We start from the raw sequence: 14,311 nt of genomic DNA on the forward strand, positions 1-14,311 counted from the left end.
TTTATTAATAGTGAGCACTTTGGCTCTTTATGGCTCACAACTTGGTCATATAAAGCAAATCGAATGCTGTAGAAGTTTTTAAACAGCAGAGATATTGATTTTCAAATCTCTATAAGTAAAGGGGAATCCAGAGGGGATAAGGGTTTTATGTAGATACTCCTGAATTCAGGCACAAAGTTACAGACCTGGGACTGACTAAATAAGGGTTGGCACAATTGTCTTATGGCCAATAAAAACTGAAGCCCCAATGTCAGATTTGTATGCCTTTGAAAAGCCAAAACTCCCTGCAACTGTCACTTTAGCTGTGAAAAGTTACTTGGGAAATGTTAGTGTAGGCCTACACCTACCCAGGCCACACCCTATGATTTTCAGTAATATAACTGGTTGGGTGTGCTACAAGACACCATAAGACATTAACCTATTGTCCCTTTCTCAAACTAGTATAGAAGCAGTGCTGTTTCATCTCACTTGTCTTTGTCTAGTGCACCTCAGAGTTTTGATCACTAGTCACCTTAAATTCAAATGTAAAGTTGATTGTTACATCAGATAGGTGTTGTATTTAGTAATTTGCTTGAAAAATGATAGAAGGGTCAATGAAGGCTGAAATCAATGAATGAAGATAAGTAGACTCCATAGACAACTATTTAATTCAAATTTGTTTCAGCAGTGCATTATGTTACTTTCATAAACGTGATTTGTGGGTCATTACTGATCCCAGTCTGACAGTTGCTATACCACGAGGGAACAATGAGAGGACAAAAAACAGAGAAGACAGCAATTTAAAGGCAACATTTTTACTTTTGCAACATTCGTCACATGATATATGATTCGAAAACAGCCAGTATGCTTTACTCAGCCGCATCTTTTCCCTAAAAACAAACAAAGAAAACAGGATTAAATCACATTAATTTTCAATCAGCTTTAAATGAGTACTTTCTATCAAATAAAATGTATCTATCTTATCTCCATCTATTAAATTTAAATCAATAGTAGTAGAATTTAATTTAATTTGTTTTCACTAAACATAATTGTATATCTACCTTGCCAGAGTCACGGGTCTTTGCTCTCAGTTTGTTGACCTGAGACTCTGCAATGTCGGCACGCTCCTCAGCCTCCTCCAGCTCATGCTGGACCTTCCTGCACTTGGACAGATGAACGTTGGCCTGCTCCTCCTGGAATTCCATAGAGATAGACATGATTGAATGTCCAAAAAACACCTGAAGTCTTCTTTGTGTAAAGAAAGACTGACAGACTATCAAGTTTTTAGTACTGAAAATGTATATGTTGTCCTTACCGCTTCCTCAGACTGCCTCTTGTAGACCTTCACCTTGAGCTGCAACTTGTCAACCAAATCCTGAAGCCTGCTAACGTTTTTCTTGTCCTCTTCAGTCTGTGATAGAACATAAACGTGATGTATAAATGTTGTCGGAATGACTGATTGATTGAATTGTACATTTTAAGTGTTAATATGGCTGTACCTGGTAGGTGAGTTCCTTCACCCTCCTCTCATATTTGCGGACACCCTTAACAGCATCTACTCCACGTCTCTGTTCAGCCTCAACCTCTGATTCAAGCTCACGCACCTTGAGGGAAGCAGAAATATCAGAAAATATTTAGAATGTATGTTGTATGTTTTCTTACATCTCTTCAACTGTGCATATTTCTAAAATAACTGTTTTACCCTAGACTCGAGTTTCTGGAGCTGCTTCTTGCCACCCTTCATGGCCAGGTTCTCAGCCTCATCCAGGCGGTGCTGCAGGTCCTTAACAGCAACCTCCAGGTTTTTCTTCATCCTCTCCAGGTGGGCGCTAGTGTCCTGCTCCTTCTTCAGCTCCTCAGCCATCATTGCAGCCTATAAGAGGAAGCATGAAATGTCATTAAAAATATCTGAAAAAGCAAATTTTACTTACTCAAATTAAGAACAAATAAAATGTAAACCCACATCAGTGATGGCCTTCTTAGCCTTCTCCTCTGCATTCCTTGCTTCCTGAACACTGTCATCCACTTCACTCTGGACCTGAACCAAGTCAGTCTCAAGCTTCTTCTTAGTGTTCAGTAGACTTGTGTTCTAAAAGAGAAGTCAAATTAGTTGATTTATAACTTTCTTTACATAATGGTTTAGATTTGTGAATTAATGGAAGTTAAAAGGAATATTCACCTGAGAGTGCAGGAGTCCAACACGCTCACTGGCATCCACCAGCTCCTGCTCAGCAATTTTGCGGCCTCTCTCGGTCTGCTCCAGACCAACTCTCAGTTCCTCAATTTCAGCCATCATGAGACCATTTCTGCGTTCCACCATAGCAGCTTGTTCCTTGAGATCTTCCTGGGCTCTGACAGCATCATCAAGGTGCAGCTGTGCATCCTGTTGAAAAAATATTGGGAAAATATTTACATGAATACCAAAATGTAAATGTACTGACTGACTATAGTCTGTGCAACAACAACTATATATTACAATATTACCTTCAGTTGTGCCTGCACATTCCTCAGCTGTTTCTGGGACTCAGCAGCCTGGCGATTGGCATGGCTCAGCTGAATCTCCATCTCGTTCAGGTCTCCCTCCATCTTCTTCTTGATTCTCAGGGCATCATTTCTGCTCCTGACCTCAGAATCCAGAGTGCTCTGCATGGAGTCAGTCACCCTCTGGCTGTTCCTCTTAATCTGCTCCATCTCCTCATCTTTCTCTGCCAGCTTCCTGTCCACCTCACCTTTGATCTGGTTGAGCTCCAGCTGGACGCGCAGGATCTTAGACTCTTCATGTTCCAGAGTTCCCTAATGATATCACAGAATAAAATGTTCATCTCTGCCTCAGACTTTGTATAATGAAGTATCCATTATTTGAAAATTATTTTCAGAAGATTTCCCTGGAAATGTTTTTACCTCAGCCTCTTCAAGAGCTGTCTGGATCTCAGCCTTCTCTGTCTCCACCTGCTTCTTGGACTTCTCAAGCTCGTGGATGCCCTTTCCAGTCTCACCAATCTGTTCAGTCAGATCTGAAATCTCCTCTGAAAAGAGATGCATGTGTTTAATGTTGATAAGCTTTAAAAATGTATAAAATACAAAATACATACACATATGTGCTGAAAAAAAAGAATTGCAGTTACTAACACAATCTGCCTAGAACTTACGTTGCAGGTTCTTGTTTTCACGCTTCAAGGTCTCCAGGTGATCCAGAGATTCCTCATAGGAGTTCTTCATCTTGAACAGCTCAGTGCCGAGAGAACGAGCTTCCTTCTGAGCTCCTTCAAGCTCTGCCTGACCCTCCTCATGCTTTTGTTTCCACTCTGCCAACACCTAATTTACACAGTTCACACAGTCAATAACAGTCGACTTAGTTAATACATGCAATGACAAATACTTTTTGTTCTCTTTGTTTTTTGGCCGCAATAAATAAATGGTAGTACCTTGTCAAAGTTCCTCTGCTTCTTGTCCAGGTTGGCTGCCAGCCCATTAGCCCTTTCCACATCAATCATGAGGTCCTCCACCTCACTCTGGAGCCTCTGTTTGGTTTTCTCCAGAGAAGCACACTTGGAGTTCACAGCCTCAATCTGCTCTTCAGCCTCCTGAAGGCGCTGAGCCAGCTTTTTCCTGTAAGAAAAAATGGCACATTTGTTTCTCAGTGAAAGATTTATTTCCAACTTACAAATACCTATATCCTTCCTGGTATCTTTGCATATATGAAATAAAAATAATCACATTCTTTATGAATCTCCTTGAACATATAAAGATAGTGTTAGAATGTAAAATACTAATGAAATGAAAGAAAAGTTTGGATTAATTTGTTTACATACAGGTATTGACACAAGTAGCACTGCTATCACTTGAGCTGTACCATAATGCTAAACATCTTGCCATTTTATTTTTTAGATTGTACTCACTTGGACTCCTCAAGCTCCTCAGTGCGCTGGATAGCATCAGTTTCATACTTAGTTCTCCACTGAGCCACCTCACTGTTGGCCTTGGACATTCCACGCTGCAGCTCAGCCTTGGCTTCCTGCTCCTCCTCAAACTGCTCCCTCAGCAGCTCACAGTCATGGCGAGCTGATTGCAGTCCATGGGCAAGAGCATTCTTGGCCTAAAATCCGAAAATATTATTAAGTGAGCAATTTTTTAAAATGTTAAGTCATACATAATAACCTGTTTACACTCTTATTGTTGTTGTTTTCTTTTCTTTTTTACCTTGACCTCCTCTTCAGTATGTCTTTTCAGCTCCTCAATCTGCTGTGTGAAGGCCTGTTTGCCTCTGGTCAGCTGAGAGACAAGAGCCTCTTTCTCTTCAATTTGACGGCCGAACTCACCTTGTGTGAAAATTGTCATTAAACGTTACTTTATGTTCAGTTTCTCAGACACACTGCAGACCACTGTAGTTGAACCCTATTTCATACATACCATTTTCAGTCAGTAGACGTGCTTTTTGTGTACCCAGGTCATTGATTTGACGGAGGTTTTCATCATTCTTGGTCTTGAGTTCGCTAAGTTGGTCCTCAAGAGTACGGCTTATCTTTTCAAGATTTCCCTAGTGAGGAAAGGTTTTCAGTATCACAGATCAGATTGTATTTGTATTAGTTATTCATGTACTTAGTAACTTTAGGATATTAAAACACTGTGTAACATATTATGTACCTTTGCTTTAGCAACAGCCTCCATGTTGCTGGAGAGGTCATCAATCTCCATCTTGTATTCACTCTTTTCTTTCTCAAGCTTCTGCTTGACACGCTGGAGGTTGTCGATCTGTTCACCCAGCTCAGCAACGCTGTCGGCCTGTTTCTTGCGCAGAGCAGCAGCAGTAGCTTCATGCTGCAGTGTGGACTCCTCAAGGTCACGGCGGACCTTCTGGAACTCAGCCTCACGCTTCTTGTTCATTTCAATCTGGGCAGCTGTGGCACCACCGGCCTCCTCCAGCCTCTCACTGATCTCCTCAAGTTCCCTGGAGAGATCAGCTCTCTGCTTCTCAACCTTGGCACGAGCAGCACGCTCAGCCTCAATCTCCTCCTCCAGTTCCTCAATACGGGCCTGTTAATGTAGATATGTTGTCTTTCAGTAAACATTCACTTTTAAACTTGTAATAGTAAATGTAAGTATTTTATGTAACACTGTGTGAGTCACCTGAAGCTCCTTGATCTTCTTCTGAAGCTGGGCACCCATTGACTGCTCATCCTCAATCTTGCTAAGGAGCTGACTTAATTCGAAGTCCTTCCTGTTAGAAATTATAATATGCATAGTAAAGGTTTATACTTGACGTTTTCCATGTTTAGAAACCATATCATTGTTTTAAAAGAATAAAACAATATTATTACTTTTTAATTTTCTCGTCAGACTGCTGCTTGTCATTCTCAAGATCCATGATGGATTCCTGGGCCAGTTTCAGATCACCCTCAAGCTTTCTCTTGGCCCTCTCCAGGTCCATGCGCATCTTCTTCTCTTGCTCCAGAGAACCCTCAAGCTGCATATTAATATTTAGTTAGAGTTATTAATGTGTACATATTTTTTTAAATATCACGTTCAAGGGAAACCTTGCTGTTCATCTTACATCATCCACTTGCTGCTCAAGCTTGGTCTTGGCCTTGGTCAGAGTGTTGACTTTGTCTTCCTCAGCCTGCAGGTCATCAAGAGTCTGCTGATGAGCTTCCTGGAGGGCTTTCTTCTCCTTGCTCAGCTTAGCAATGCTCTCATCCTGAGAGGCCATCTCTTCAGTCAGGTTCTTCACCTAAGTTTGAAAGAAAGATGTTATCGAATGTTAATCTTGATAATGTTACTTGATATGCTGTATATGGTAATATTTCCAAACCTTGTTCTCAGTGGCATGTTTCTCCTTTTCCACTTTGGCCAAGGTAAGCTCCAGGTCATCAATATCCTTCTTGAGCTCAGAGCATTCATCCTCCAACTTTCTCTTCTTGGTAGTAAGCTCAGCATTGATTTCCTCTTCATCCTCCAGTCTCTCAGTTGTCTCTTTGAGTTTGGCCTCCAGCTGAATCTTACTCTTGATAAGTCCCTCACATCTCTCCTCAGCATCTGACAGGTTCTCTGATTCCTAGTTCACATTTGGGAAAAATGTGTTAGTACATCTACATATTGTGGACACAAAGTGAGAAAAGCCATATATCTTTAGATGTCTACTTACAGATGCTGCTTGCAGCTGCAGATCATTCCTCTCCTGCAGGAGAGACACCATCTTTTCCTCCAGTTCCTTCTTCTTGGCCAGAGCATTAGTCAAATCAATTTGCATCTTCTCATAGTTCTCCTTCATATTCATGAGCTCCTTCTCAGTTTCAGCACTCTTCAGCAGAGGCTTGATCTTGTAGTACACCTTCATCCATGGCCAGTGTTTGACATTCATGAATGAGCGTACGTTGTACTGGATTGTATAGACAGCATCCCTGGAGAAAAACATGTGCTGTTATGGACATTGTTGTTGGTGATTTTTTCATATCATGACTAAACGTGCAGGATTAACTGTTTTAAACGTGCCTCTGCGCCGTCATCTTCACAAACTCCCTTCTCATGAGGAAACCACGGCAGAGAGACTGAGTCATGGTGACAAGAGATGCCAGTTTTTCATCTCTCATTTCCTCAAGGGTACCCAGCAGACCAGCCTTGAAGAACACCTGATCAAACAGAAAATGAAAATGAACGTCTGCCCACTACAGTTAACACTAATACTAGGATGAACTCAGAGAAAACCCCATGTAAAACAAACAAATAGTTTTAAGGCAATTATTTTAATAAATAACCACATGCCGGGTGCTCTGGATCTATACCAATTATTAATAAACTTTCTTGGCCTAACATAGTACTTTAATCATTAAAATTAGTTCAGTTGTTTTTGATCAACAGAGAAAAAAAACAAATGGAACACCCTCCTTTTTGATTATGCCAAAGTAAAATGAGAAATGCAAAGTGCTTACCTTGGTGGTTCCAAATCTGTACTGGTCGTGATCAACATCAATTGAACCAAGCAGTTTCTCTGAAGCCTTCTTGTTGTCAATGAACTGGCCCTCAGGAATTACACTGGCATTCAGTACCTTGTACCTTTTAATTTGAGAGTTAATGGTCAATGTAAGATTTTCTCAGTAGTTTGTGTCAAGTATTAGAAGATGTAAAGAATATTGTCAGTGATACCTCTGCTTGAAGTCAGCATAGAGGATTCTGCTGGGGAAACCTTTTCTGCAGATTCTGATACCCTCCAGCACACCGTTACACCTGAGCTGGTGAATGACCAGGAAGTTCTCCATCAGACCTGTATGAAAGACATTTGTTAGCCATTTTTGTGAATTGTTATTGTCCTTGTCAAAGCAGCACAAAACTAAGTACACCATCCCAACAAGACTTAAGGTTACATAATCTATGTACCTGGAGTCTTTGACTCATTGGGAATCAGGCAGCGCACAAAGTGAGGATGGGTGCTCCTCAAGTTGGTCATCAGCTTGCCCAAGTTCTCCTGTAGATCCAAGATAGTAAATTTTGTCATAAAATGTAACACATGTGAGTTTGATTATCATCTGAAATATAATTGTATTACTAAAAGTGTAATGTTAAACATTACCCTAAACTGTGAAGACACAGTCTGCATAGAACCACCCTTCTTCTTGCCTCCCTTCTTTGAGGTATCTGTTAATAAGTTCAACAAGAAAAACATTTGTTAGAATGTGACTTCATATTTCCATCAACACATTCTACAGTTAGTCAAAATATGTAGTATCTACAACCTTAAGATGTTAATATCATACCCTCAGCAACAGCAGGAGGATACAGAAGAGACAGAAGTTTAATTGGTGACTTCTGGTACAGCTGAATGACAGACTCATTCAGTGGGTCCTTGTTCTTGTCAAGCCAGCCACTGATATTGTAGTCCACAGTACCAGCATAGTGCACCAGGGAGAAGTGGGCCTCAGCCTTGCCCTTGGCTGGCTTTGGCTTCTCAAATGCTTTATTTTTGCCAAGATGCTGGTCATAAAGCTTGTTCTTGAAGGATGTGTCTGAAGCCTTGGGGAACATGCACTCCTCTTCAAGGATGGAGAAGATTCCCATGGGCTTTAAAAATTGGGGGAAAGTTTGTCATTAAGTCGTACATGAAGTTAGAATAACACAAATACATAGAATCCCAAAACTAAGTGCTTACCTTTTCAATCAGCTCAATACAGGCAGCCAAGTCCATACCAAAGTCAATGAACTCCCAGATAATACCCTCCTTTTTGTACTCCTCTTGTTCCAGGACAAACATGGTGTGGTTGAAGAACTGCTGCAGTTTCTCATTGGTGAAGTTGATGCACAGCTGTTCCATGCTGTTGAACTGTGAATGAATGAATGATTGAGTATTCAATGCAAATCAATACAAATAGCTTGTCTTAAACAAATCAGCTTTGTTAGGAATGAACCTTACATCAAAGATTTCAAAGCCAGCAATATCCAGGACACCAATGAAGTACTGCCTGGCCTTTTTAGTGTCCAACATCTGGTTGATTCGGATGACCATCCACAAGAACATCCTCTCATAGATAGACTTGGCCAGGGCAGGCACTGAGTTCAGCACCTGAAGAAAAAATAAAAGACAAGATGATTTATTGACTCGTTGTTTTGTAAAATGCTGGATTAGTGGTTGTCTAATTTAAACAATATACATGTGTGTATTTGTAATCAGACAAACAACCTGTTAACATGTTTGAATATAAAGCTAAATGCCACACTCACCTGATATTACAAGTCAGCAGGGACTAACACATTTTCTCAATGTTATTGTTCTTAATAAAGTTTATATTGGATTACTTCAGTGGTATTAATTGACTAATCAGTAGTAATATAAATATAACTTCTAAATTAGTAGGAGAAACTGATACCAATATTTTTTATTTACCTGAGGTACAGTCTGTCCCTTGGTGACAAACTCATTTCCGACCTTCACTCTAGGATAGCACAGAGCCTTCAGCATGTCAGCAGAGTTCAAACCCAACAAGTAAGCAACCTTATCAGCCTCTGAAAAAGTGAATTGTTTTACAGTTAATATATACAGTATGTGACAGAGAGTGTCTGTCATTGTATAACAGAAACCAGTCTGGTAAAGGACCTTACCACCTGAGCTAATATTCAATACTCACCCTCTGTGCCATCAGGCTCAGCCTGCTCCTCACGCTGCTTCTGCTTGAACTTCATGTTACCATGGTGGAGGACAGCACCTGTCATCTTGTAGATGCTCATCTTCTCCTCATTAGTGAAGCCCAGGATATCAATAGCATTCTGTATGCAAAGAAGGTATTCATACAAATTACAATCACTTAAGAAAATGGATTGAAAACAGTTGTTTTTATGTTGTATTGATGACAAAAATGTATGAACACATTTGGAAGACACATTGACTTACATCAGTAGCATCCAGCTCTTCTTTGTCATCAATGCTGGCTACTGTAATCTGACCCATGCTGCACATGGGGAAGTCGTAGGGGTTGGTTGTGATGAGTGCTAGTTCTGCAGATCAAAAAGGGTGAAAAGTTCAGCACACTATGTTTCACATAAGTTTTAAAAGTAAGTTTAACATTGTACAATGACTCTACTTACCAAGGAGCCCAGGCTTGTGGTCGGTCATCATCTGGTAGAAGATGTGGTAGCCTCTCTCATCAGGAAGCTGGAATGACACTCTAGACTTCTCCAGCAGATCTACAAATGTTGTTCATGAGTCACTATTTGGGCTATTCTTAGTGTGAGTTACATACATTTAAAATAAGAAATTGCTACTTACATGTTTCAATATCAGCACTAGCCAATTTGCCAGTTGTTCCAAAATGGATTCTGATGAATTTACCCTGTTTGGGAAAGATTTATTTTTAACATCCCTCCACATGGGCAATATGCAACAAGACCTTTCTTATGTGTAGAAATCGCTCCATACTTACAAAACGAGAGGAGTTGTCATTTCTCACAGTTTTGGCGTTACCATAGGCCTCCAGCAAGGGATTGGCTGCAATAATCTGATCCTCCAGTGACCCCTACAATTCATGTTTAGAATTTATATCATATCATCAAAGGACTTAGTTGTTTTTCTTGAAACATATTCTGTAATTTCAGAAATGTTATCGTACCTGTATCTTTGATTCTTCTTTCTTCTTGTCTCCACCAACTGAGATTGTTGCAAAGTACTGGATGACACGCTTGGTGTTGACAGTCTTTCCAGCACCGGATTCTCCACTGGGTATAGACACAGACTTATAAGAATTTGATCAAAATATTTGATTAAGTTGCAAAATTTGATAAACAAAACACTTACGTGATCAAGACAGACTGGTTCTCCCTATCTGTTAAAATGAAAAACAAAGCAATTAATGTATTTTGCAGAAGAAACCTCCATGTACTGATACCTTCTCCATTGTTCACAACTTACCACAAAGCATGAACTGATAAGCGTTGTCAGAGACAGAGAAGATGTGGGGTGGAGCCTCCATACGCTTCTTGCCTCTATAGGCATTTACAACTTCACCATCATACACTGGGAGCCACTTGTAGGGGTTCACAGTGGCACAGAACAACCCAGAGTAGGTCTGAAAGTGATCATGGAGATATTATAGATAACCTCATTTCTTTCTACAAGCACTGTAGAGTAATTTCAAAATTTGTGTTTGCTCAATATCAGATATTCTTACGTAGATCATCCATGCTGCATAACGCTCTTTGAGGTTATACAAGACAGAGGCTTCATTGAGATGGGTCATCATGGCCATATCCTCAATTTTGTCGAACTTGGGAGGGTTCATTGGATGGACGTCATCTTCTTTAACTGTCCTCTCCTGGAACAGGACATTAGTCACAATGAGTACTGTTCACATCTATCTCCCATTTGCATCTGACTGTATGATACCAACCTCCTGTGTGTCCAGGACTTTGACGGTGACTTTGGCACCATCCTTCTTGAGGATTGTTGCCTTCAAGTACAGCTCTTTGACATCGGCCACATAGCAGGCTGACTTGGCATCAAATTGTTTGCTTTGAGCCTCAAGTCTCTCCTTCTCTGGCTTACGGAGATAAATGGCAGCCTTGCCATACAGGGCCATTTCCGCGTCTGTACTCATGGTGGCAGCGGATGTCTGTTAAGTAATTTTATATAAGAGTGAGTGATTCTTGTCTTAAAGCGTTTTCAGGGCTTGTTCAACTGTATTATTAACACAGAGGTGATTTCATCATAGCTAATTCAAAATTATTTTCTAGACAGTGGTAAGAATAGTGGTAACAAAATCATAACTGGGTGAATTTTTTTATAAAGCGTATATACAAATTAGAACATGGTGGAAAGTTGTTCATACCTGATCCCCTTGCTTTCAAAAATCAGTTATATTCCACAATCCTGTTGAAAATATATCACATATTTCAGTTTGAAAGGAAAAAACCTTTCAACACATAAATTAATAACAATAATAATAATAATAATAATAATGAAATAATAGCTAAATCCTTATTTAAATTGTAATTCTCCTTCACAGAGCAGCTAGAGGATATTCTTACCACAAGCTGGGGTCTTCAAGGGTCCTGTGCCACACACTCTCATGTGGTCTCAGACTCCTTTTATTTAGTCAGGCTTGCTTACACGGCAAAGGTTAAATATGGGACACTTGCCAAATATGGTGTGGGTAACACTTAAAGCATACATTCATCCATGTGCTGCTAATATATATACCTTATGTTTGTGATACCTAACATTAAAGGAAGTTCCAGTTCTGTTATAAATATTTTTGACAAAATTAAAAGAATCATTAGAAATCCTTTATCAAACACAAACATGTCATCTTTCACTTCTTTTATTTAATCCAGTTTGCTTACACAGGAAAGATAAAATCTGGGGCATAAGCCAAATAAAGTGTGAGTAACACTACAAATATTCATCCATTTGTTGCTGGTGTATCCACCTTAGGTTTTTTTTTATTTCATTCAGTAAATACTTTTCCAGTTCCTTTCTAATTTTTTAAATCTTTTTTGACAAACTTTAGTTTTGAAAAAAATATCTTTAAACTGTTTTCATGAAATAAAAAATAATAAGTTACATCATAACAGGGTATGACTTGTAATTATAATTTTGGTTTATATTGGCATCCCTCTATTTGTTCATGTTAATCAAAGCAGCTTACTACACAGACTTTGTAGTGGCTCATGTCTGACAACCTTTTTATGACCATGAGAATGACCCCAAGTGTCTTTTTAGGTTTCAAGTCTAATTTCTGACTTACTGTGCATGCAACTTTGTAGAAAGTCTTTCACTTTAAAGTTTTATACCATTGGTTATGAGACAGTCCAGTGACACATTACTTTATTATTACTCTCAGTTATATATAAATCATTCAATCTCTGAAATGCTGAAAAATTCTCCTTGAGTATTTGCCAAATAGTAAAATTTCCATATCAGTTATTCCAAGACATGATCACCTGATCTGCCTACAATTCCCATATTTAGACAGAATTTCCACTTTGTGCAATTCCCAGCTGCCATTCCTATACAGTAGTTGGATTGATGTGCATAGGTTAGGGGATACCCTGATATGTATGGTATATAATTGGGGAAGAGATCTGGATTTCCAAAATTTTTTCAGGGGGTGTAGATGAAGATGATGTGTAACTCTTTCACCTGATCTGCCTACAATTCCCATATTTAGACAGAATTTCCACTTTGTGCAATTCCCAGCTGCCATTCCTATACAGTAGTTGGATTGATGTGCATAGGTTAGGGGATACCCTGATATGTATGGTATATAATTGGGGAAGAGATCTGGATTTCCAAAATTTTTTCAGGGGGTGTAGATGAAGATGATGTGTAACTCTTTCAGTCAGAATAGAGAGAATCTAAGTAGCATAGAAACTTTTCTTTGTGAAAACTTGGGCATTATAATGTAATTTATGTTTTAGCTTTACCCCACAGAGACCAGGGGAGAATAATCAATTATTCAAAATATTGTTTTTTTTAATGATCTTAAAATAACTGGGCCAACCAATGCCAAAATGTGCTCTATGTCTAATTGTTGCAGTGTTGTAACAATCAAAACTAGACATTTTTCTGGAACTATGGTATTTTTAGATGGGTTATTTCACTCAGGGTTGGAGTACATTGTTGCTGCTCTAAATCCAAAAGCACAACAGCTGTTGTTGTCTTTGACTAAGTAGTGTGATCAAATGTTTTCATTGGCAAGATTCAAGCTTATAGGTGGTGGATAAATTGGGATTGAAAATGTTTGCATACAGCTTGTTCAGTAGTTTCCTCGAGCAACAGTATCTCATGTTAATTTAAATGTAGTTAGTTTTTGGTTATTCTTTATTAGTAAGCTGTATAAGCAATGAATGATACTTTGGCCACTTGATAGGAGCTTTATAAACAGCTCATACTGTGTATATTATACAAAAATAATATGCATGTTAGATTGTTAGATATATCTTGACTATCATTGTAAAGAATGCTACATTTTTATATGTATATATTAATAGTATTTTATATAACTCTGATTGAAAAGTAATATTTGTTTCTTAGTGGAAATAATGTGATTAAAATGTCATTTAAGACCATGAAATTATTAAAAAGAGCCATTCTCAATATCCCTTTTTCCTATCTGTTCAAAAAGCTGTTTATGATACTTTTTCATTCACCCCATTAATGATCACTTATATTTGTGATTTCCCTCTTGGCCTTATTTGAAAGTTTTGTACTTCACAACCTGGTCAGCCTCAAATCTCTTATTTGTATTCAAAAGGACTTTGTCACTCAAAATCATCACATGCCTGATTTGCATTTATTTTTTTATTTGTGATTTAGTGAGGAAATGTTTGCTTGAGTCCAGAAGTTCCTGAATTTAGCGATTAAGACCATAATATCTTATCAATTCAGTGGTTGATGAGATATTATTGTTGACACTTTTTCACTGGGTGTCTATTTGAGCCAGGGACTTTTAGGAGCTTGCATCTAGCAGCTGTCAGTGGTATTACACTTCAAGGGACCTTGCATTGGCTTCAATTTCAAGCCATGGTTAATGTGGCTTCTACTGCACCTTATAGGGTGGCACAGTAGCTCGCTCTGCTGTTTGAATTATGGTGAGAGGTAGTCGGTGTTGAATTTAAGATATCTCATATCTGTACGTCATAAACATTATGCAGCATATTCTATGCTGTAGCTAAGTCATTCCAATAAAGATAGTTTAACTGTGTCACAAATAATCCAAATCTCACATTTGCTATATCTTAGGAAATATTGATTTCGAAATAACACAATCAGCAATTAAAGATTAAACAGTTTTATTGTGGTATATTTCACATCATATTATATGATTCGAAACATCCCATCAGTTTGAGTACT

General features: G+C 38.8%; 1 protein-coding gene across 1 annotated transcript; it reads right to left on the minus strand.

Annotated features, from left to right (window-relative positions):
* Nucleotides 1–848: 848 nt before the first annotated feature.
* Nucleotides 849–11,054, minus strand: LOC133981811 (myosin heavy chain, fast skeletal muscle-like). The gene is made up of 39 exons (XM_062420664.1): nt 10,848–11,054; nt 10,629–10,772; nt 10,370–10,526; nt 10,256–10,283; nt 10,071–10,176; nt 9,885–9,977; nt 9,731–9,794; nt 9,550–9,648; nt 9,356–9,459; nt 9,093–9,231; nt 8,852–8,970; nt 8,381–8,530; nt 8,120–8,290; nt 7,728–8,031; nt 7,544–7,608; nt 7,351–7,438; nt 7,120–7,237; nt 6,906–7,029; nt 6,469–6,605; nt 6,122–6,377; nt 5,789–6,031; nt 5,531–5,707; nt 5,298–5,443; nt 5,107–5,197; nt 4,624–5,013; nt 4,390–4,516; nt 4,180–4,298; nt 3,879–4,075; nt 3,405–3,588; nt 3,129–3,294; nt 2,881–3,005; nt 2,464–2,772; nt 2,159–2,362; nt 1,943–2,068; nt 1,682–1,852; nt 1,479–1,583; nt 1,295–1,390; nt 1,041–1,172; nt 849–869 (listed from the first exon to the last, which is right to left on the minus strand). Exons 1-39 carry the CDS (start codon nt 11,052–11,054, stop codon nt 849–851), a joined length of 5,802 nt encoding a protein of 1,933 aa, XP_062276648.1.
* Nucleotides 11,055–14,311: the final 3,257 nt, after the last annotated feature.

This window comes from Scomber scombrus, chromosome 6, assembly GCF_963691925.1.
Source record: "Scomber scombrus chromosome 6, fScoSco1.1, whole genome shotgun sequence".
Taxonomy (NCBI): domain Eukaryota; kingdom Metazoa; phylum Chordata; class Actinopteri; order Scombriformes; family Scombridae; genus Scomber; species Scomber scombrus.

Bases quoted from the DNA above. Each gene is read 5' to 3' on its own strand.
- LOC133981811 (XM_062420664.1), bottom strand. From the start codon at position 11,054: ATGAGTACAGACGCGGAAATGGCCCTGTATGGCAAGGCTGCCATTTAT. The intron at 9,978-10,070 runs GTACGATAACAT...CATGAATTGTAG, and splicing joins AAGAAGAATCAAAGATACAG to GGGTCACTGGAGGATCAGAT. The intron at 5,444-5,530 runs GTAAGATGAACA...ATTAATATGCAG, and splicing joins TTGAGCAGCAAGTGGATGAT to CTTGAGGGTTCTCTGGAGCA.